The 21,524-nt window shown below is 47.5% G+C and overlaps 8 protein-coding genes across 8 annotated transcripts; 6 read left to right on the forward strand and 2 right to left on the reverse strand.

Annotated features, from left to right (window-relative positions):
* Positions 1 to 1,934: 1,934 nt before the first annotated feature.
* On the forward strand, positions 1,935 to 3,835 carry BKA55DRAFT_591905 (uncharacterized protein; the record flags this gene model as incomplete). The annotated part of the gene is made up of 4 exons (XM_046195318.1): positions 1,935 to 2,318; positions 2,366 to 2,459; positions 2,512 to 3,112; positions 3,166 to 3,835. 4 exons carry the CDS (start codon positions 1,935 to 1,937, stop codon positions 3,833 to 3,835), a joined length of 1,749 nt encoding a protein of 582 aa, XP_046051824.1.
* Positions 3,836 to 4,877: 1,042 nt separating this feature from the next.
* On the forward strand, positions 4,878 to 6,414 carry BKA55DRAFT_536819 (uncharacterized protein; the record flags this gene model as incomplete). The annotated part of the gene is made up of 4 exons (XM_046189869.1): positions 4,878 to 5,326; positions 5,391 to 5,665; positions 5,724 to 6,167; positions 6,350 to 6,414. 4 exons carry the CDS (start codon positions 4,878 to 4,880, stop codon positions 6,412 to 6,414), a joined length of 1,233 nt encoding a protein of 410 aa, XP_046051825.1.
* An 895-nt stretch (positions 6,415 to 7,309) lies between these two features.
* On the forward strand, positions 7,310 to 10,889 carry BKA55DRAFT_661855 (uncharacterized protein). The gene is made up of 2 exons (XM_046197594.1): positions 7,310 to 8,484; positions 9,031 to 10,889. Exons 1-2 carry the CDS (start codon positions 7,432 to 7,434, stop codon positions 10,711 to 10,713), a joined length of 2,736 nt encoding a protein of 911 aa, XP_046051826.1. The 5' UTR covers positions 7,310 to 7,431; the 3' UTR covers positions 10,714 to 10,889.
* Positions 10,890 to 11,314: 425 nt separating this feature from the next.
* Positions 11,315 to 12,105, forward strand: BKA55DRAFT_687406 (uncharacterized protein; the record flags this gene model as incomplete). The annotated part of the gene is made up of 2 exons (XM_046199059.1): positions 11,315 to 11,677; positions 11,728 to 12,105. 2 exons carry the CDS (start codon positions 11,315 to 11,317, stop codon positions 12,103 to 12,105), a joined length of 741 nt encoding a protein of 246 aa, XP_046051827.1.
* A 1,003-nt stretch (positions 12,106 to 13,108) lies between these two features.
* On the reverse strand, positions 13,109 to 14,464 carry BKA55DRAFT_475082 (uncharacterized protein; the record flags this gene model as incomplete). Its single annotated transcript, XM_046186165.1, has 2 exons — positions 13,109 to 14,199; positions 14,257 to 14,464. Coding segments are annotated over 2 exons (1,299 nt in total), but the record flags the coding sequence as incomplete, so codon positions are not given.
* Positions 14,465 to 15,133: 669 nt separating this feature from the next.
* On the forward strand, positions 15,134 to 17,107 carry BKA55DRAFT_661857 (uncharacterized protein; the record flags this gene model as incomplete). The annotated part of the gene is made up of 3 exons (XM_046197595.1): positions 15,134 to 15,346; positions 15,397 to 16,023; positions 16,080 to 17,107. The coding sequence occupies exons 1-3, from the start codon at positions 15,310 to 15,312 to the stop codon at positions 17,105 to 17,107; spliced, it is 1,692 nt and encodes a 563-aa protein (XP_046051829.1). The 5' UTR covers positions 15,134 to 15,309.
* Positions 17,108 to 18,008: 901 nt separating this feature from the next.
* On the forward strand, positions 18,009 to 19,590 carry BKA55DRAFT_723993 (peptidase S8/S53 domain-containing protein; the record flags this gene model as incomplete). Its single annotated transcript, XM_046201062.1, has 6 exons — positions 18,009 to 18,347; positions 18,397 to 18,612; positions 18,668 to 18,926; positions 18,977 to 19,092; positions 19,145 to 19,361; positions 19,409 to 19,590. 6 exons carry the CDS (start codon positions 18,009 to 18,011, stop codon positions 19,588 to 19,590), a joined length of 1,329 nt encoding a protein of 442 aa, XP_046051830.1.
* Positions 19,591 to 19,862: 272 nt separating this feature from the next.
* On the reverse strand, positions 19,863 to 21,159 carry BKA55DRAFT_687410 (leukotriene A4 hydrolase; the record flags this gene model as incomplete). Its single annotated transcript, XM_046199060.1, has 5 exons — positions 19,863 to 19,983; positions 20,041 to 20,531; positions 20,584 to 20,853; positions 20,923 to 21,040; positions 21,095 to 21,159. The coding sequence occupies 5 exons, from the start codon at positions 21,157 to 21,159 to the stop codon at positions 19,863 to 19,865; spliced, it is 1,065 nt and encodes a 354-aa protein (XP_046051831.1).
* Positions 21,160 to 21,524: the final 365 nt, after the last annotated feature.

Below are 21,524 nucleotides of genomic sequence, written 5' to 3' on the forward strand. Positions count from 1 at the left end.
AACGCAACTTTAATTTCACGGCCAGCTCCCGTTTCACATGCGGTCTCGCATCACTGTGCAGTCAAGGCCTCATATGCCCTGTTTTTCGTTCCGTGGATGACGGTGCCCAGAAACGAGGCTTAATTGCATGCAACAAACTTGGCCAATTGGAGTGTTGCTGATTGCGCCCAGTTTCTTGGTTAAGCTTCTGGGCGACTTGGCGATCTTGGCTTTAGTTTGGCTTATCGTGGGGCGATGATTGGTTGCGGAAGTGCTTCGCTTATCGGAGAGGGACAGGTAATTGCATCGGACTTCTTGAACATCGAATGTCGAGAAAGAACCTATTGTAATAACGGTCCTGTTCAGATGATTGTTTATTCAGTACCAGTAGCGATGATTTGCTCAGCACTCTCTGAACAATCCCAGCTCGAACCTGAACGGCACCGTCGACGTCGCTTAGCGGTAAACAGTGGAGCGCTCAATTGTCCTGCCAATGAAAGCTCAAGGACGGCTCCGTCGATTTGATCTCGGGTAGGTCACCGTCGCAAAGGCACAGCAACTTAGACGAGATGGGGAACCAACATCCTGACTGCTTTGACCAGCTTATCTTCTTCTCTGTTGGGTATGGTGATGATCCTTGGATATTTGCTAGTGTTGATGCATCAACCATATATAGCCTTGCGTAACTTGGCCACAGGCAATTTGGTTATTTCTGTTTCTTCGATTCCCAACTTGCGAAAACTTGCCGTTAATCATATATGTCTTGAGATATCAACAAACACACAAACTCACTACTGATAGAACTGCGCTTAGAATCTTCCTTCAGTCTGGCGTTTCCCGCTGACAACTCAATGCCCTTCTTCGTGGAGTTCAAGCTAAGGATGAAGAGTTTTTGACTGATGAGGATCGAATGCTAAAGGTCTCAGGGGTTCCTGCAATTAGTGGCTTGTAAGATTTCGTTACTCGTGCTGATCAGATGGGTGCAATGAAGGAGTCCTCTGCCAGGTCTTGATATACTGAGAAAATTGTTGATACGGGACATTGGATGACTTATAGGACAGAGAAGGCGTGAGCTCTGCTTTACTCGTGTTTCTCAGGGCATAACAACACGGTTTTAGATTCTCATATTGCAGTAGACTTTGCCTACGCACGGTCTGGAATATTCCAAGATGTATCATGCACTCCTGCTCTCTATATACTTCTTGAGCCGTAAGATGGAGCATATAGAATAGACTCATTCTCAAGTCTGAGCCGATGAGCCAGACTGGCGCACTCATCGTCAAGACTTTTCAGTGATGATAGCGAGCAATTTAGACGACGCCCCCGTTCACAAACCCGATATAATCGAGCTTCTTGCTTCAGTGCCTTCACTTCGATGTTCTTCATCACATGTGAATATTCCTAATCAAACGAGTTCAAAACGCGGAAGAACCGGCGGTGAAATAGTGCTACGACATAATTGTGCAAATTATGCTAGCTGGTTCATAAAAAACGGCGATCACAATCATTGTGGAAACAACTGCCGGAAACACGACTCAAAATTCCACAGCAGCGGGGCGAATGAAGTCATAGAGAAGACTAATTCTCGTATTGAAGATTGAGATCTCCAGTTTTCATGGCCAAAACAGATCAGAATGACACTTCTGATTTGGCAATTCAAGATCCATACCCCGGTTGTTTCATGCAACGTTTAGTTCCAGGGTTGTTTGCTTTTACCCCTTTTGGGTCATGAAACGGAAGATTCTTTTCTTTCATTTGACTACCTTTCAGCCTCTGATTCTCTAGTTGCTGCCGTGTTCATTCCTTGGAGGCATTGATTTGTCTTTTTCTGTCGCTCTTTTGAAACATTAATTGTTAACTCACGCTCCTTCGACCCATTCGTTTCGTGTTCGTCAATGCGGTAGTTCCACTGCCAGTCTAATACTAATCCTCCCATAATGTTGGATACACAAAACATGGCCTCGCCGTGGCCATTGAAGGATGAATTCATAAGTAATAGCGACCGCGACCGTGATAAAGCACCATGGCATCGTCTCGAGAATCTCCCCACGCCATTCGCCGAACAATACGCAAGACTCAGTCAACCTTGGCTTCCCGGCTTCTGGATACGGTTTCCCTATCGTGGCCTTGGCATGTGGTTCTTGGCGTTGTTGGGCACAGTTGCAGCTGTTATGATCCTCATTTATAGCGATGGAGTGCCTGTTGATCATTGGGATGAGCGGATACAGCCTACTGTATGGCTGGCCTTGACATCGGCGCTGTCTGGAGCTTTTCTTGCTTGTGCTTTTACTGAGGGAGCGGCGATTTCATATTGGCGAGCAGCTGGCAAACCGGTGACTGTAAGTGGACCAATGCTGCTGAGGAGTTCTTTGCTGACAGAGGTCAGTTGCAACAATTGCAGGCTGTATATGGCTCCTCAACTGGCATCATACAAGCTGCCCTGAATTTATTCACTTGGAAGTCCAGGACATTGGGTCTAGGTATGATTGACATATTACTCCGCATTTACTGTGCGAGTGCTCATGAAAATAGCATCGATTCTTATGACATTATCTGTCCTGCGCGGTCCCCTCATGCAGCGCGCCTCATCAACAACAAACCACTACCAGGCTCAACAAGGGACCACGAACTTTCATATCGCGCGAGAACTTCCCGAAAACTACGCCTGCATCATGACTGGTCGCAGTCATTCCACTTCGTTACTCACCAAAAACTTCAGCGACGTCGCCCAAAGTTACAGTCGTCGATCCGACATGGCTGTTTTCGATACTTCCTGCACCAACTGTACGACCTCTGTTGAGGGTTTTGGTTTCGATGTCAATTGCACGGATACGACAAGGGACTTCAATCTCACAATTGGCATGGATAGGGCAAGCATGCTGAGAGCTATGGTTGGAGCATATTTCTTCCAGGTTAATGTTACGGAGTACAGTGACTGGGGCGTCAACGAATTGCCCAACGGGACATTCCTCCGGTACACGACACTCTACAAGGACACGGACAAGTGCAGTGGAAAGATCAAGGTCCAGACATGCGGTCTTCATGCTGGAATTGCAAAGTTCCCGGTACGAATGGATGGTAAGACGGTTGAGCTTCAAGGAACATGGAAGGACGACAAGTTCATTGAACAAAAGTATGTGCCGCCCCAACCATATTGCTGAGAGCTGTCTACTGACCAGATGGAAGATACATGTTGCCTGCTGATATGGTTATGCCCGGATCAGGAAATATCTTGGGAGGCTTCAGCATGATTGCAAAGTCTCTTTACGAGTCACAAGCTTTCATGCGCTTTACCGGCGCCACTGGCTATGATGTCAGCTCCACAGGTCTACCAGCAACCCAATATCTCACCATGAACGGTACCGCCCCTGGATGCGGAGATCGATGGGACAATCCAATGGAGGATATCATCGAACTCACCCGAGACATTGGCTTCCGAGCAAGTCTTCAATACGCCAAGTACAACACGACAGACAAGCAGAAAGTCGAGTACGACAGCGGCACGACGACGCTAGTATACGTGACGAATTACGAGAAGATGTGGATAGCGATTGCAGTTTCTCTGGTTGGTATCTTTGCTGTCCTCCCTACTTTCTGGGGCTGGTGGGAGCTTGGTCGAGATGTCAGCCTTAATCCGCTTGAGATCGCGAATGCGTTTGGAACTGTTGGGCAAGAATCGCATATTATGAGAAACGTTGATCCGAATCAGAACGTTGGTGGAATTGTGAACGCTGTTAATGATATTGGACCTGTGAGATATGGCGCATGGGAGATGAGCGATGGTGTTATCAGACTCGGGTTTGCGGGAGCTGGATTAGTGAGGAACCCGTCCAAGGGGGAAAGATTTAATTATTAGTTTTGGATAGACTTACATCTTGATATTTGTATTGATTTCCCATGCACTCAATCAGCCTTTCAATTTCCCTTTAAACCGACTTCAAGGTTGTATAGTTGGTAACCTTCATAAGTATCAACAAATGGGCAATGTTTTGTCATAATCTGGCTATTGCATTATTGCGACCTGCCGGCTCCTCCCAAGACTCCAAGCTGACAAATTGCCTAATTATGAATTGCCCTAATGCCCTACACCTTCAGTTCTTCTGACGCCTCATTTCGCAAAATGATTGGCTCAGCCGTTGTCTGAGGCTAACCTACATACCTAAGTTTTGCGCAGTTGTTGGGGATAACGGTCATGCTATTGAGCTGGTTCAGTATACAGCAAAGCGAGACAAAGGCCCAATTATGAAGCCAGATGCTGTCAGACTCTCACCAAAGACGTCAACACAAAGCCAGAGACAACAATTACTTGCCCTTGAACACACTTTGAGCGGATTCAGTTCAAAGTTGCGACGGCGAACAATGGTAAACGACGGGCCAAACAACAGTATTTCCAACTTGTCGTTTCTCTCCTGGCGGATGTTGGGGAACATGATGTCGACCGTTTCGTCAAGATAGCCGACAGACGCTCTGTGAGACTGGTTGTACGCGGGAGATCTCCAGGTCAGTACCAACTTGAAACATGGTCCTCGGTAGACAGTAAGCCGGGACCAACTGCTGCTGGTTCGGATATAGCTGCTGAGCAAGCTTCGCAGAAGTCTGCTGCTGCAGAATCCTGTATAGTCTTCAAGGAAACCCCGAACCACTCTGGGGCGTCTTCAGAAGATACTTAAAAGAGAACTTCAGGGGAATTGGAAGAAAAAAAGCGCGCGCGCAGTCAAGATATCATCATTCCACAAAGTGCCCGCAAATTTCGGCAACAAACAAAGACCGAGGAAAAACTAGTCATCAAGCAAGAAAGTCCCGATAACTATCAACCTATAACACCTCAGTTGAAGCCTTTTGAGGGATAAGCATCGGGTGATGCCCTGGTCTGCGAAGAGTCTAGCGGCTCTGCGAGTATGACGGAGGAAACTACTATCTCGGATCAGGACGAGGAGGATGTGTACAACACGTGGCTGGATGACAAGAAGCGGTTGGTTATCGATGTAGTGATGAAAGGTCTTTGCAAGTGGCTGGACTCCAGGTTAGTCTCTATTCGAGGTGTTACAGCGAACCATGGAGAGGCTTCGGGTTCGTCAAGCAGAAATGTAGATTCAGGTGATTCAACTCAACCAGGCCATGGAAAAGAAAAGGGTCACCCGCATTCTCCGAAGAGAAGGCGAACAGGCCCGAATGACGAGGATGATGATCATGGTGAAGGGGGAGTTCGAAAATCGAAGCTTGGACAAAGACCACATGCTAATGACGAACCGAGATTTGCGTGTCCGTATTTCAAGAGGGATCCAGGCAAGTATTGCCGGGAGGCGACTTGCGTTGGACCTGGCTGGGTTGAGATCCATAGAGACAAGTAAGACCCTTTGAACCCTTAACTGCCTTCCAGAACCGCAGACTAACGCTGATGGAATCTAAAGAGGCCATCTCTACAGGAGACATGCCCTGCCACCACAATGTCCTCGTTGCTGGCAAGACTTTAAGACGGACCACCTGCGGGACGTACATCTGCAGAATGACCCTCCGTTTCAGAAGAGAGCCAACGACACCAATTTGGATGGTTTCACTAGAACTCAAGAGAAGCAGCTCAAAAGCAGGAAGAGATCGGAATTGAAGATGACAGATGCTGGGAAATGGAGGGAGATATACCAGATTCTCTTTCCAGATGATAATCCTGCGACAATACCTGATCCCTGTAAGTTGACACTCTCACTCATGACCTTTTGGTGCCTTGTACTTACGAATACTGCGAGACCATGAAGAAATGAGCGCCATAGCAAAGCCAGGCCCGTCTGACTCCAACACACCTGTCGCTTTTGCTACCTTTGCTCGCAGAGAGTTTCCTCGATTCGTTCGACGCGAGCTTGAGATTCTCTTTCAATCTGAGTTTCAAGACGTGGAAGAGAGAATACGCCCAAAGGTCCAAGACCTTCTTCTCAATCTCCAGCCACGGCTAATAGCTCTCTATGAACGATCAGCCGGCGATGTTAGTGATGGGATCTCAACACCTCGAATAGATATTGAGGCGGTGGGTGCTCAGGGTCATGAACGGCCATCGCTCCCAGCTCCCAACCCGCCATTAGATCCTGGCGCCTCGGCCCCATGGCTTCCCAGTCATAATTCGGAGAGTACTTCGTTCGAGTTTGACATTGATTGGGATCTCTTGTCGGAAGACCTGTTCAACTATCCATTTCATGGTCAGTTTACCCTACCTCAGCTGGAGAAATCGACTCGGGACGACTTGCGAGTAGTGGGACGGACAAACAACTATCGACCAGGCTTAATAGAGTTCTATCACTTCTTGTTTCTTTATCGTAGGATATAATCACGGCTGGTCGTGCTTCTATCTGAGAAGCCGACTGCACTTACTACTTCGCAGACCTAGCTAGTAGCCAGGGAGTTAGTGACCAATTACCAGCTACTGACTCATGGCTGGCTCTTTGACGTGATTGGGTTCGCGAGAAGCTTGGAGCCTGACCTAGATGGGACTGGCAGAAGTATCTGCACTGGCAGTGTCGAGAATATCGTCTGTTATCCCCAAACGATCTCTAAGTGAATCATCCTGTCTTTTGGTTTGTGCCTGAAGGTGAACTTGTGACGCGTTCAGTGGAAGGTCCAATAACCTTAAACGCGAAACCATAAAGGATATTATAAACTGGCACAGAACAGACGAATTTCATCTCAACAAGTATGCCAAATGTTCGTCCAATGTTCATGTCTCGATATCAGGGGGACGAACTCGGCTGGAGTGCGTCATTCGGTGTCTAACTTAAGTTCGAGGTAAGGCACGCCATATAAGCATCAGCAATCAGGTCTATAAACTCAAAAAAACACTCTCAAAACCAAACTTCAGGCAGCATACCAACTACCCACACAACAGCCTTGGATAAGCTTTTCAGCTTATCATCTGATTAGGACTAACGCATACAAGAGAACCTGAACTTAAGTTCTGACAGTGTGAGAGGCTACTGACTGCGAACGATACGCATGGTACCGTGATTCATGTTCCAGCAGACTCTGGATCTACGTAACTCGAAGAGTAAATAATAAGTTCCCACTGGCACTACGAAGTAAACGCTCTCTGCTTTCCACCCGAGGTCCCGCTTTTCGTGATGCTCTCTCACTGGCAGAGTTGTGCCAACGCTGAAACTTGCAATAGGAGATTTAACCTCTGAAGCACGAAACCCTTCTATTTACACTGGCCTGATCACGCACCAGTGCCAAAACATCACGCGCGAAGCTCTGGCAAGTTTGCCTATTATCACACACGGGTATTTAACTCCCACTCTGCAACAACTTTGTTCTTCTTTCAACATTTCCTCCATCATAATACGAAATCCTTTCTACGTTCTCAACCTTTTCCATTCATCATAACACGACTTCTTCTCTACACACAACATCTACACACTCTCACACCCTACACGACAAGCTTGGTTCGAGCTTCCAACCTCATCATCAAAGATGGCCTTAGTACCCTACACTCAGCGAGAGCTGAATGAGTATATCCGGATGCCTAACGAACCTTCAGCTAAGGAGTTCCACTTCTTCAACAAGTTGCCTTACGACTTACGTCATAAAATCTGGGAGTTCTCCATCTCGCACTATCGACACGTCAAGGTTTTCTTTGCCAATAAGGAAACCGATGACAACGACGACCAACAAGATGATAAGATCACCGACATCAAGGACGAAACGCCATATGAGATCTTCATCGAAGTGAACTCAACTTTCCATCCGCTTTTATACACTTCATCAGAGTCCCGCGCCGTCGCGAAACTCTTTTATCGAGTCCAGCTACCTTGCCGTCGCATGGATTACGATGGGAGCTATGAAGGCACTATCTTCTTGTGTCCCGAGCTGGACACCATTGAAGTCGACACGCCCAAGTCGCTTCAACACTTCGGTCACTTTGCTGACGATGTGTTCACCACGGATAGACACCATATCGGATTGGTCAACCTGGCCATCCAGTCCCAATTCGTGCACACGGCTGGGCTACTTCCCCTTGATGACGCACATGAACGGACTCTTTTCACGAACGCGATCCAGAGATTGGAGGTTCTCGTCATTGTACAGAAAGCGGCTAAGCCTGAACTTTTAATGTACGGAAGTGACCTTCGCATCATCAACTTGTCGCCTCGCTTGGTCGCGACCCGTATTGAGACAGAAGAATTCGATCGAGGTTCTTTTGACCGTGATTCTCGCATGTACGAACGCGAACTGAAGGCCGTCCACATCGGCAAGGAGGACCCACGTCGGGGATATTACTCCTTCTGCAATATGATGGATGAACTCAAGATTCCGGTAGACGACTACGTCTTCAATTTGACTGATGAGCTTTTTATGCTCACGTACGACGATGCGCAGGAGCAGGGGCAGCACCAGGGACCGCCCCCTGCGATCGGATTTTGGACCTTTCCGCTGGCCAGTATTGGGCCTTTTTTCTTTGGAGACCTCAACCCATTGACTGGCCTCCCAGATGACGAATGGGAGGGAAAGATGTGGCAAGACCGAGTTTTGGATTTGAGCGAATTCGAGGCCGGCTTCTGTTTTTACCATCCGGCCTACTAGGTGACTGAAGGACTTACAACGTATTGATTGACGGTGATTAGATGGATAAGGATAGCCAAGTGCCGGACCTGGAGAACCTGTGAGCGACGAAAACTGTCGTCAGCTATGTGTAGTTATTTTTGGAGTTTTGATCGTCTAGGATAGGAAAGACGTTTTTTATTGTACCAGATTGTGCCGCGAACTCACATCGTGTTCTCCCATGCCTGCATCCCCCATAACTGATGTTCTCTCAGACACCGTGCACTATATGCTTGCCAAAGTGATAATCCGGGCTTGTTAAGTCCGAGCTAGTGATAAGTAGGCGGTACTTCCTTTCACGAATCCGACTGTCAGCAAGGATCGTACCCAGTACTTCTCATCTTAGTCAGCCGAAACCTCATCCAAGTTCCATCGATGACGATCCCCTCATCATAATCCCGTCTTAATGTAAGCGATGCAACTGAACCAAGAGACACCCGCGAAACCAGGACTGTCATTTGATTCGGACAGAAAAAGATGAATGGAAACGTCGGCTCTAGCTCTAGGAAGAAAATTTCCTTCCATTTCTTACCTGCGATAACAACAGAGCCCAACAGTCGCCGTGAGGTTGAGCTCCGACAATCAAGTGCCAGGTCACATCTCGCCAAATCCATGCATCGTCGTAAAAGAGCTAGCGAGAAACTTTCATCGGAGCAAGAAGATACCGACTCAAACATGACCGGCCAGGGTATGGTGATCGTGGAGAGGAGCACTAAGAGAAATGCCAGACCGCTTCTGCTTACCTCTGGACAACTCAGCATGTGCGTTATCCCCGACAAGATAGTGGATCCGCACACCAAGATGCTGCTTCACTACTGTACACAATCTTTCTGGCCAGGATTCGAGATCGGGTCAGCCGCATTTCATATTCCACCATTTGCACTCGACTACAACACTCTTGTTGCTCAAGGTCCAGCGTTGGTGCATGCGTGCCTTTGGCAAGCTGCTGTGAACCTCGCATTCAAGAGAGAGTCGCGGGTTATCGATAGAAAGAGCTTGATGCACTATAATCAAGCCATTGCGCATATCTCGAAAGACCTCTCTAAGCCAATATCAGAGATTCCTGAACAGACTCTTTATGCCATTCTTAGTCTCTGCGGTCCCGAGATGTCACCAGACGATGGAAGTGGCATCACGAAGAGAGCATTTGACCCACCGTTAGCGGAGCTATCTTGGATTCATGTCTTTGGCAGCAGACTTCTCATCGATTCGCACGCCAAGGCCTTGATGGATCTGGTGGATTTGAAAGGAGGCATTCACAATGTCAAGTACGCGGGATTCCAAGCTTCCTTCAACTACATGGACCTTGTACGCGCCACCCAAAAACTTGTAAAGCCTCACTTTCCGGTATCTCAACTCTACGGTCGTGTCAAAGAGACCCACGATAGGGCCAAGTTCTTCGGTTACGCTTCTGACTTCGTCGGACATTCTCCCTTTGAGGGATCATCAGGTACAATTGACAGGCTTAGTGAGCTCGGTTTAGCAGAAGATATCAGAGAAGTAATCTGCGACATGCGAGTATGGGTCAAAGTCATAGAGGCGCATCAACAGAATGCTTTAAGAAACCCTGATCTTTCGCTTCTAGCTGCTCACAGGGATCTGATCCAACAACGTCTCCTCGCAACTCTCCCGAACGGGTATGATGGCAAGAAGCCCGTGCAAATGGAAGCGTTTGGGTCAGCAGAACCCACCGCAGATCACTGGATTAATGAAGCCGTTCAGACCGCTTTGCTCATATTTTCATTGGGCGTTACATGTCCCATCGCGTACGCACCTCCTTACCACCATGCTGCACAGAGGTTACAAGCACAGCTCATCCTGTATAAGGAGCGAGCAATTCATCAGGGTTTATCTGACCTGTTGATATGGCTTGGCATGTTGGGTCTCCTTTGTACTGAGCAGGTTGGGAGCAGATTGAGAGAGTGGTTTGTTGAGTTCCTCGGGACGGTAGAGCGGAAGCACAGAATCAGAGATGATCTAAGGGACTGGGGACGGGTGAAGAAAGAATCACTTGAGCCCATTCTGTGGTCTTCCGTCGCTTGCGATACTGCAGCCAAATTGGCATGGCGCGATATTCAGGAAGCGGCGGATGAGACGTCTTGGAATTGGGACAGAACAGCATGGTCAAGTATGCTAGGGACTATATGTGGATAAATAATGATGATTGGTATTAATTCCTATACCAAGATTAGCCTGCCGGAGTTGTGCTTGGGCATTCTCAATGGTTCCGCCGGGGATGAAAAAAGCAGCCCATGACCTGTTCTAGCTCATGCTCGGAAGTTGTAGTTGCCTGACAAAACCTGTGTCTTCTTCCAGACATGTAAGCGTCATCAACATCCATAAGGCTTCTTCATTTATGAGCGCTATTCCTTTTCGAGTATATACACTAAATGTCCCTGCATGCGCTAGTGCTTACCCAAGGCGGGTCGAGCCGTTATCTCCAGCTCGTCGTCCATTGACTTAAGAGCGACAGTTGAGATTTTGTTAACATTTGCGACCATACGAAGGCGAGCAAATGGTTTAACTTCCGTATCTCCGGCATTTCCACACCAACAATTAATGCGTTTCCGATTGACAACCGGTTTTAGGTACGCCGCAAGATCGATAAAGACAGGTAGGTCCGTAAACTTTAAGGGGCTTGGTGACTGCATCTTCCTATATATTGAACGCTGGTCGTTCATCTCCAAATTGTATACGATTTGTCCCTCTATCACTTCTTCCCATTGACTACACTTGAATCTTACCTCACACCAACATGTCTCTCAACGGAAAAGTCGTCCTTGTCACCGGCGGTTCCAAAGGGATTGGGAAAGCCGTCGTCGAGCGTGTTGTAGCTGACGGCGCGAGTGTTGTCATCAACTACTCAAGTGATAGCACACCCGCAGAAGAGCTTGTCACCAAGATAGGCTCCGACAGGGCTCTCGCTTTCAAGGCTGATGCCTCCAACATCGCCGAGATCGAGAAGCTTGTGCAAGCGACAGTTGAGAAGTTTGGCAAGATCGATTGCGTGATGGCAAACGCTGCGTGCGCTCCCATGAATGATCTCAAGAGTACCACGGAGGAAGGTTTTGATAAGGCCTTTAATCTGAATGTGAAGGGACCTTATTTCCTTGTTCAAGTGAGTCTTCTTGTTTGATGAAACGAGTTCAATCCTCTAACAACTATCAGAAATCTGTTAAGCACATGCCGCGAGATGGTCGAGTCATCCTCGTGTCAAGCGGTGTTCTTCACCAATCTCAAGTAGCACCTCGTTACCTTCTCTATGCCTCTTCAAAAGGCTCCATTGAGCAGATGACACGAATTCTTGCGAAAGACCTTGGGCCCAAGGGTATCACTGTCAATGCAATTGCTCCTGGTCCGACAGCCACGGAAATGTTCTTCCAGGGCAAATCGCAGGAACTGATCGACACTATCGCTGGTTTCAGTCCTTTTGGACGTCTGGGAAAGTCAGAAGAAATTGCTGGCTTGGCTGCTTTTCTTGCTGGTCCAACCAGTTCTTGGGTCTCTGGGCAGGTCATCGGGGCTAATGGGGGATCATTTGTTTAGGGTTGGAAAAGTGTTACATTGGTCAAGGGAAACAGATCTTTTACTGTTCATTGTGCGGCGATCTGATGGACTTTGATCACTGAAGCGCTTCCTTTTACTCAGTCAATACATAAAATGTCTCGAACAAAACATATCTGTCATTAACAGAGATTTACTGTTGAAACTTGGGTCCTGACTGAGTAATGAGAGTAGTCGAGCACAACAGGAGCACCCTTCCTGGCGCTTTGGTCTTCACCAGGATTATAAAGTTATGAAGCCTTGTGTTCAGATCGGGCGTTAAGTCCATGGTAGCTAGTTCTCGGAAGAAAAACGCTGTTTTCATCCATTATCCTTTTTATAAACGACTTGCCCCTTAGATTTGCAGATCTATCTATTTCCAACTCAAATGATACTATCCTCAATAGTTCCGCCAAGTCTTAATTACGACGAAGAAGTCATTCATTGAACCCGACCAGCACATAATGTATTGAAATATATTGGCTATCTTTGTCGATCTGCGTTGTTTGTGTCTGTGTTACGGTTTCAAGCTGCTTCGACCCACGAGCCTCATCCACATAATATATCCGAAATTGGTAAACAAAGCTCAACAGGTTTTGCCTAAACTTGATGAGGTTCTAATCATCCTATGGAGCTGTTGTAATCTCCAAAGCTCGTGGCATTTCCTCATGTTGGCAATAATAAGGTATGGAGTCAAAATAAGCTTCCAGCCTCATATCCCAGTTGCAAAAGGCACGACTAGCTCGAGCCTTCACAACAGCGTCTAAGCTAGCAATGAATCGTGAACAGACGCTCAAAGTATGTCATCACCGAGGCCCCAAGTTGGTAGGGCTCCTAGGTGGTTAACAATGACTTGGGAAATACATTTGTCTTTTTCAGCATTATCCTAGACCCCTATAGAATATCTCTCTATTGCATGAAATATACTCAGCCTGGTTTATCCGATACTGAAGTGGTTGCATCTTACCCTTGGTTTCTCCCTGCACCCCCCTCGGTGGCCTCTCCGCCCTGAGCAGCCAGGTCGAGGTGGATGGCCCGCTTGGTAATGATGGTGATGGTGAACTTCTGGGGGCGATGTATATTGTCCTGGCGGACCTGCTCCTGGTGGATATCCTGGCGGGATAGATGGCGGGACTGCGGGCTGCGGCGGTGGTAGGACTGCTGCCTTTGATTGATGTATTGGCTTTGAGTGGTGGATGGTCGATTGGTGGTGCACTGTTTCGGGGTGTTGCGCTGTGTTTGGGTGGTATTCTGGCTTTCGGTGATGTGGTGACCTGGGCTGCAATACTGGATCGGGTTGGTATACTGGCTGGTAGTGATGATCCGGCTGTGGGTGGTGGTTTGGCTGTTGGTACGGTTGATGGTATGGTTGTGTCTCGGAGTGATGTGGGGGTGCGGGTTTGGGTACTAGCTTTGGTAGGTTCGTTGTCTCCGGGTTGGCTTCTGGCTCGGGATGCTGTGTTGGCTTAGGTTGTTTCTGTGGCTTTTGGTGGTTCTGCGGCCGAGGAAGTCCGGCTGGTACGTCTCTATCACTTCGGTCGATCTCCCACCGAAGCTTGCTATAATCCACCCCGTTCCAGCAACCCATCTTGCCCTTGCCAGCCATACGCCATACACCATGAAAGTCCCTTTTGAACTTGTGACGAGCGTCACGTGTGACTTCGAAGACATCTTGGGTACCCAGGAAGACAACATGCCCCAGGTCCTTTCGAATTGAGAATCTCATGTTTGCACCCGTGTCGGAGCCCCCTACCAGAATGTCGCTACTGTGATAAGCGTCGTTAGGGCCAAATTTCCAGGCACCCCGGTTATTGTAAGTCCAAGACATAATGGCATCAGCTCCGTCAACAAAGGCTGAGTGCTGGTCCGTTTTCTTCTTCCAGTCGGTATTTTTGCACGTGGCATGGTCTGCCCCCAACTTGAAGATTTCGGGCCACCTGTTGAACGCGGTGGTAGGTGGATCGTCCCAGCGCTTTCCCAAATGATGGGCGCCATTTCCATTCTTTTCATCGCCGAAGAAATTTCCGTCGAATGAGCTATGGACCCAAATAGAATACAGGCTACCATCAGTGTGCTTCAGGATGGAGTGCTTGTACACTGAAAACAGTCAAGGTCAGTCAATTTCCATGTAGGTTTTGTATCAAGTTTACTCACTCTTATTGAGATCGACGCCGTGTTGATCAGCTTCTTCGATGTCTCGAGCGCTTAGTTGAAGTTCACGTTCGACGCGGACATGCTCTACGATTTTGACGGGATCAATAGAACCCTTCTTCTGTTCATTATCCCCAAGAACAAGAATGGGACTGCCATTTATGAGAGTCGCTTGAGCCAATGCGGCCATGAGCATGGAAAGAACATGCATGGCTGAGGTGGGAGGGCAAAGCTGCATGAACCTAGGCGACGTTATAAGTCCAATCGAGAGGGGGAAACATTCTTTTCTTATACTCGTGAATTGAGGCCACTTCTTCGCTCTAAGGGCTCAGGGCACGGTCGTTCAAGAACTCATTTCAGCTTTTGTAAACCTTATCAATACTCCAACAAGATAGATCGAGGCAACTCAATACCGTGGAAGCCTCTGGTAAACCTTAAATCTTAGCAAACAAATAATATTTGTGTTAAATTTATTAACTGCCTGAGTTACATTTCCCCTCACTTGCAACTCCTCATCTCGTTGAAAATTATATTTCTTCATTATGGCAAGACTAAATGGTATTCGGTGTATCAACTCTTTCCAATAGAGATTGAGAGTCGAAGATTTCGATAAACAATATTGCTAATTGATACTCAGTGATACGGTTTTATTCTTCCATTTATGGAAATCTGGTCTGTAGAAAGATCCCAAGCCCATTAACTTTCCAAACATGCTCTCTGCTCCTTTCTTCAGCCTTGTTTCTCATCGCGATCTTATCTCCTGAAACAGTGGAACTCGATAAATAATTATCGCATCTTGACCAATCAAATCCGATAACGCCATCCTTTCTTTTCAGCTCGAGGTTGAAAAGCAGGGGTCTTACTCTCACCCCTGTTATTTCAGACTCTCCGCACTTATTTATAAATCTCTGCTTACTGCCCTTGAAAGCTGACAACATCCTTTCTGTCTTGCAACTTCGCGTATTTTTTGTCCCGGTTGAGTGAAATATCACAAAACCTCATCCTAGATCATCTATGGATCTTTTCAATTCCTGTGTCCGACCATTGTCTTAAAGCATGTCTAACCTTGAAAAACTAATGGCTCCAGCTGAAGGTATAAAATTTCGAAATGGTACATAACAGATGATCTAACTTGACTTGCAGATGGGGTCCCAGAGATCCCCGAGCTTAAGGAAACTGTCAGCAAGATGCGGGAATACCGAGATACTATGGAAGACAGGTTGGGATCGTACTCATACGCCCTGCACCCTTGGCAAGATCGTGACCATGGCTGGGAATCACAACTGCGTGTCTTTCATTTCGATAACGGAATTGTCAGGTCTGAATCTCCTCGTCTAGACCGCCGTAACGATCCCCAGCAGCTTTGGCAGGATATTGAACAAGCTTTGGAGAAAAAGCCTTCTGAAAACCCTCCACGAAGTCTGATCCTTATGGAAGGCATGAACGCCAGGATAGCTGAGGCTCTGAGTGTCAAACTTGGTATCCCTCATGAGTTCTGGACAGCCCACTATCTCACAGAAACACAGCTCAGGCTCATCAACCCGTCAGGCTTTGACTCCACGGATTCTACATACTGGAAGATCAAAGCTCCGTCGCAACTTTCAGTTATATGGAACGAGATGCCTGATGAGTTTGGGAACTGGTGCTTTAGCCCTTACAGTGGAAGTTGTCCTCGAGGCAGCGAATTCGTGCTGAACTCAGAAACTACGCTCGTTGATACAACGCTTTGTATTTCATTTTGGGGGAAATATACCCCAGATGGGTGGATAGGTACGTTTCTTTCTTCCATCGCTGACTATGTGGATTAATTAAGGACTCGTACTCAGCACTCGTTTTGATGGATGTTCCCAACGGGTGCCTTCTTCCGGAGGACGAGCCAAATCCGATAATACCAAGTCCATATGGCCTAGAAAAGGTTGACGAGGGTCAAATCGCAATATCGGAATCGAACTGTTACGTGATATCGGAGTCAAAGAGTTCAATCAACCGGCACATTTACCCGCATCAGCTCTCACTATGGGACGTGGCCGTGCAGGCATACGAAAATGAGAAGATCATCACCACCGATGACCCTTTCTCGGCGACTATCATCATTCGCAATTTTGTCTTCTGGAAGTGGGAAGATCAAATTACTGCCAACTGGGATCTCAACCAGACATTGTGGACGTCGTCGCTCGTGGAAACGCAAAAGGCACTGGACATCAAGAGTCCCAATCTCCTGATTGAACGAAGTCGAACAATTGCTGCCGATTACCAGAAACTCCGGCATTCACGCCAGCTATTGCAACAAGCGGCAGTCTTAGTCCGGCGTATTCATGAGGCATTTCGGTGTGATGATACTCATTACTTGGCCTCACAGACCATCGAGAGACTGAGGATCCAAATATCGCAAGAGTCCCGACGCTGGAGCCATCTTCAAGATCACATGAAAGTTCTAGATGAGCTTATCTCTGGCAACATGACTATGTACGCCCAACGAGCAGCAATGGATGAAGCATTCGCAACCAGGATTCAAGCGTACGATTCTTATACGCAGACAAAGGCAGCAAATGAGCAAGCAGCCGCAGCTAACCGTACAGCTCGAAGTTCTGGCCAGCTCGCCAAGATCGCGACAGTTGCTGTGCCTTGTACCGTTGCGGCGTCTATCCTGTCGATGAACGGTGACTTTGCGGCTGGTGAGCCTCTCTTTTATGTCTATTGGTGCGTCGCTATGCCACTTACCATTGTCTTACTGGGTTGGGTTGTGCAGAAGGACGTTCGTGATTGGAGAGATAAGCTGGTTAAGAAGGCGAAAAATGAGAGTGGTGAGAAGGATGTTGAGAGTAGCAGAAACAGTGGTTACTACTCGGACTGAAAGCATTATTGCAGGATTGGAACATTATATTGCAGTACACGATTATGATTAGCGCTCACATTCGATCTGATAGCGATACCGCGAGTTATTGATCATAGGCCGAGACGTATTATTGGTGGAGAAACTAATTCGGTATGCCTCCGCAAGAGGTTTCTATTGGCAAGAGATGGAGATGTCATACTTTTTTCCAGGGTCTTACGAGTTTCCCCTTCTATCTTAACGCATTCAAAAGGCGGAACTTGCCGGCATTTTCCATAATAAAGTGTATATGTTGGTGTCCCAGGGAAAGCTTGCTTTTGGTGTCGGACCGACAATTTCAGACGTTGTTTCAAGAACAGGTTCGCATACATATGCCACCTTCTGGAAGCAATGTCTTCAGTCCCGAGGCTTCCAGAAATGCATTGATCTCATACTGAACCATAACTAGTCTCGGACTGACGTAGTCGGATTAATGTTGTTCGAGAATCTGACTGCTATGAGAAGTCAACTTATTTACTAGCTATAGCCTTGATATAGGGACAGTGGATGGACCCGTTTCGATTGATATTAAGGAGGAACTTTAAATTTTGCGAGAGAATCTTCACAACCCAATCAGATCAGATGTAGGGATCGTATCACAAACTGTAATTGCGTTTCAAGACGTCGATCTCAGGTGAAAGCTGACAACTTCAGCTGGGATAGACGCCTAGACTTTGAGCGCCATGGTCGTTGGAACTCTATTCTTGGATCTCTTGAGTCTGGAACTTGACCAGTTCATGCGCTTTCAATGGAATCAAGATCTGGTATCGGCAGTTACTGGCCAGAAGATCTATATATTACCATCCAGGATGTCTTCTCAATCAACAACTACAACACATTCATTTCACATTCACTCCTTACACTACACTCTTTACTCAACAACATGAAATTCACTCTTTTTCAGTTCATAGGCCTGGCCTTGGTCTCTTCTGCTGCTGCAACTCCTGTGGAGAACAACGAATTGGCAGTGCGAGATACCATCCTCGAGCCAAACTCTGACTCTTCAATCATCAAGGACCGAGCTGTCAGTGGCTCCGCCAACTACCTCATCTACCCCAAGACCAATGCAGCCAAGAGAGATATTGATGCATTCACGAAAAGCCTTCAGTCGCAGGCCGGCAAAGCCAAGGTCGACACTCTCACCGATGTGAATGGTCAACTTCTAGCTTGGTATGCCACGCTGAGCGCGAACCAGGTTGCCGCTATCAACAAAAACAGTGTTGTAAGTACAGAATTTGTCACGGAATGTTTCCACTAACATAGCGAACAAGATTGGGTCAATTGCTCCTGATGCACCGCTGAAGACCAAGGCAAAATCATCCGGCGTTGTCAAACGTGCTCTCCAGACCGACAAAAGAGCTCAGCCCGAACTTCAGATGTTCTCAACTGCTCCCGGAAAGAGACCTGCAGGATACACGTATGACGAGAAGGCCGGCCAAGGCGTCACCATCTATGTCCTTGATGAAGGTTTCAACCTCAGACACAGGGTAAGCCGCCGCCAGCCTGACTATGCAGTGAAATGTCTAACCAGCTTCAACACAGGAATTCACTGCATCGCCTGGCAGGAAGAGGTGGATCTTCTCCAAGGGCGCCTCTGGTGAGAATGACCCTGACGGTCATGGTTCCTGCTGTGCATCCAAGGCACTTGGCAATACGGTTGGAGTTGCTCCAAAAGCGGATCTGGTTGCGGTCAAACTTCAATTGACTTCTTGGTCGCTGCTCAAGGCCTGGCAAGCAGTTGTCTTGGATGTTCAGCAGAACAGGCTCCAAGGAAAAGCTGTTGTGAGCAACTCAAAGGCTTGTAAGTTTCCTAATATACGCAGAAGACGAAGAGAGCTAATGGCGGTATAGCTATTGCTTGGAGTGTCGACCGCAACGAAAGGTGGTTCCGAGATGTTCTCGAGACTCTGTTGAAGAACCTCGAGGCTCTTGATGTCGTCGTCGTCAGCTCGTCAGGAAACTTCGGCGTAAGTTCAGGAGCATTACACTAACTCTTGGTCATACACTAACGTCGGTCAGACTCTGGTTGATGAGGTCAACACATACCCATCGCTTTTCGCAGACCGAACCCCGATCATTGTTACTGGAGCTGTCGATAACAACGGACGTCTTGCACCATTTTCTCAGGGCGGTCCCCTCGTCACGACTACTGCACCTGGAGTAGCCGTCAAGTGCGCTGCTATGAGTGGCACATCAGCTTACCAGGCTGGTGAAGAGTCAACCGGCACATCCTTCTGTAAGTCAAATCACTCAGTCATGCAGAGGTCAGTCTAACTTTCATAGCTACACCCGCCGTCGCTGGATTGGCAGCCTACTTCCTGTCGCTCGACTCCTTGAGGCCTCGACTTCAAGTCCGTGGCTCAGTTGCTAGGAACGTCAAGGCACTTATTCAGGAGCATCACTACGCACGTGTCTCGGGAGGACCCAAGGTTGCATGGAACGCGCACACTCTACTCAGAAACTGATGCGTCTCTGAACACTACTACGGGCTTGTGATGCAGAGGGGAAAGGAAGAGGCAGCTTCAGCCGTTGTATGGAGTTCTTCAAGAGAGTTTAGGTTCGGCCGGCTGTTGGTGGGTCATTGTCACTATAGAAAAGAAATTGAGTGCTTGAAAATATTCTGTACTGAGATGCAGTCGTCAGGCCTATCGCGTGTTGGTAAATAAACTATTCTTTCTCATGAACTTCAAGGGCATATGAAGAAGCATCTTGAGTCTTGTCCAGCAGTTCAATCTTGTCACTTATTCTTGTCCATAACGCCCTTTATCAACCTCACACAAGTTAGATGACAGGAGTTCCGGTACTTCAGGAAAGTCTTGTGAGCAAAGGTCTGGTTCAGAGCCAGGGGCTCTTCAAAGCTAGACGCGCTGTTAGTATGCCATGGTCGCTGATCCCATTGTTGAGCGATTACTCACAGCGGCCTGACAAACTTCATTCTGCCAGTTTGTCCTAAAAATACCTCAACATCTGGTAGAATATCCTTATCCTTGGATCTCATACTGAGTCTAAGGTATCGCGATAAAATCTCAAAGTTCTTGGTTCTGGCAAGTCCATAAATGGAGCCAAGCATCTTGGAATATTTGGAAGGAATCGATTTCGAAGCATCGCTGAGTTTATCCAAGAATGTTATGACTTGACCAGCTGTCCAGCCCTCTACATCATGGGCTCTCGGTGTGAAGTCCGAAGACGATTCCGTGTTCATCCACTTAGCAGCAAGTTCGATGCATTCTTCGTAAGAGGCGGACTTAAAACTGGGCTTAGGTGGAAGACCCGGTTTGTGATACCAGCTGTTCCAATCGACCGAGTCCAGCGTAGCAGTGGCCTTCGCATCCTGAGCGAAGAACTCAAATACTGTTTCTTCGAAACCCTCTGAATCCACTGAGCTTTGAGAGAACTTCTTGAAATACTCTCATTAACGTTAGCTTATGCCGCAACGAGCTCTTGGCTTCATAACTTACAAAAGGGACAAAACGAAGCCACTTGTCCTTCTCAAGAGGTCTTTCCAGATAGCAGAGAAAGGTATAGCCCTCGTTCAACCAAAAGTGTACCCATGACGCATTTGTGACTAGATTTTCACTAAAGGTATGAGCGAGTTCGTGGGCGACCACTGAGATATTCTCCCGATCACCCGAAACAACAATGGCACTGTAGAAGTTGAAGACCGGGTTCTCATTCCTCCGAGATGAAATGACTTCGGGAGAACGACCAGGTTGTACAGAGGTCATGGGCTCTTAAAGACAATATCCTGATTAATATGGGTCAGTATCTACTTATAGAGCATCTCACTGAATCCTGACCTCAGCTGTATCAATGATAGCCTGAATATCTGGCTGAAATTCCGCCACGCAAGCGTCGATGTCTTTGGGTGTAGAGTAGACATAGCTCCCTTCGGCGATTCTAGCTCTAGCAAGATTCCTGCGAGTTCTCGTTAGCCATTTCCCCTTCTTCGACTGCGTGAAAGTTTGTTACCCGCTGGCAACTGCAAACAAATAATTCGAGATGGGAATATCCTGCTTGAACCTGTATACCGTCATGTTGTGCATGCTCTCTACTAGAGGGAACAGTAGATCGTACTGAGGGATACCAGAAGCAACGACTGGTAGCGGGGAATGATATGGTTATATCGAAAGTTGATCTGACAGATGGCGTGTCAAAGCAAGGAAATATCGACCGTGCATGGACTGACTGTCCCTGAGAGACTGGTACCTTGTTAGCTCCGATCGTGTTCATCTCTGCTTCGGAGATATGGTGGACTTACACATGAAAGGATACAGCTTATCATCTATCTGTTCAGGCCCAAACCACTGAAGTCCAGTTCAGCGATCGGTCGTTTTGAAGCTAATCTGTTCAACATGAGATTAGTCTAGCTGATGATCGCCGAAATTATCGGTTCACTGCT

Source organism: Fusarium redolens, assembly GCF_020744475.1.
Source record: "Fusarium redolens strain MPI-CAGE-AT-0023 chromosome Unknown BKA55scaffold_5, whole genome shotgun sequence".
Taxonomy (NCBI): domain Eukaryota; kingdom Fungi; phylum Ascomycota; class Sordariomycetes; order Hypocreales; family Nectriaceae; genus Fusarium; species Fusarium redolens.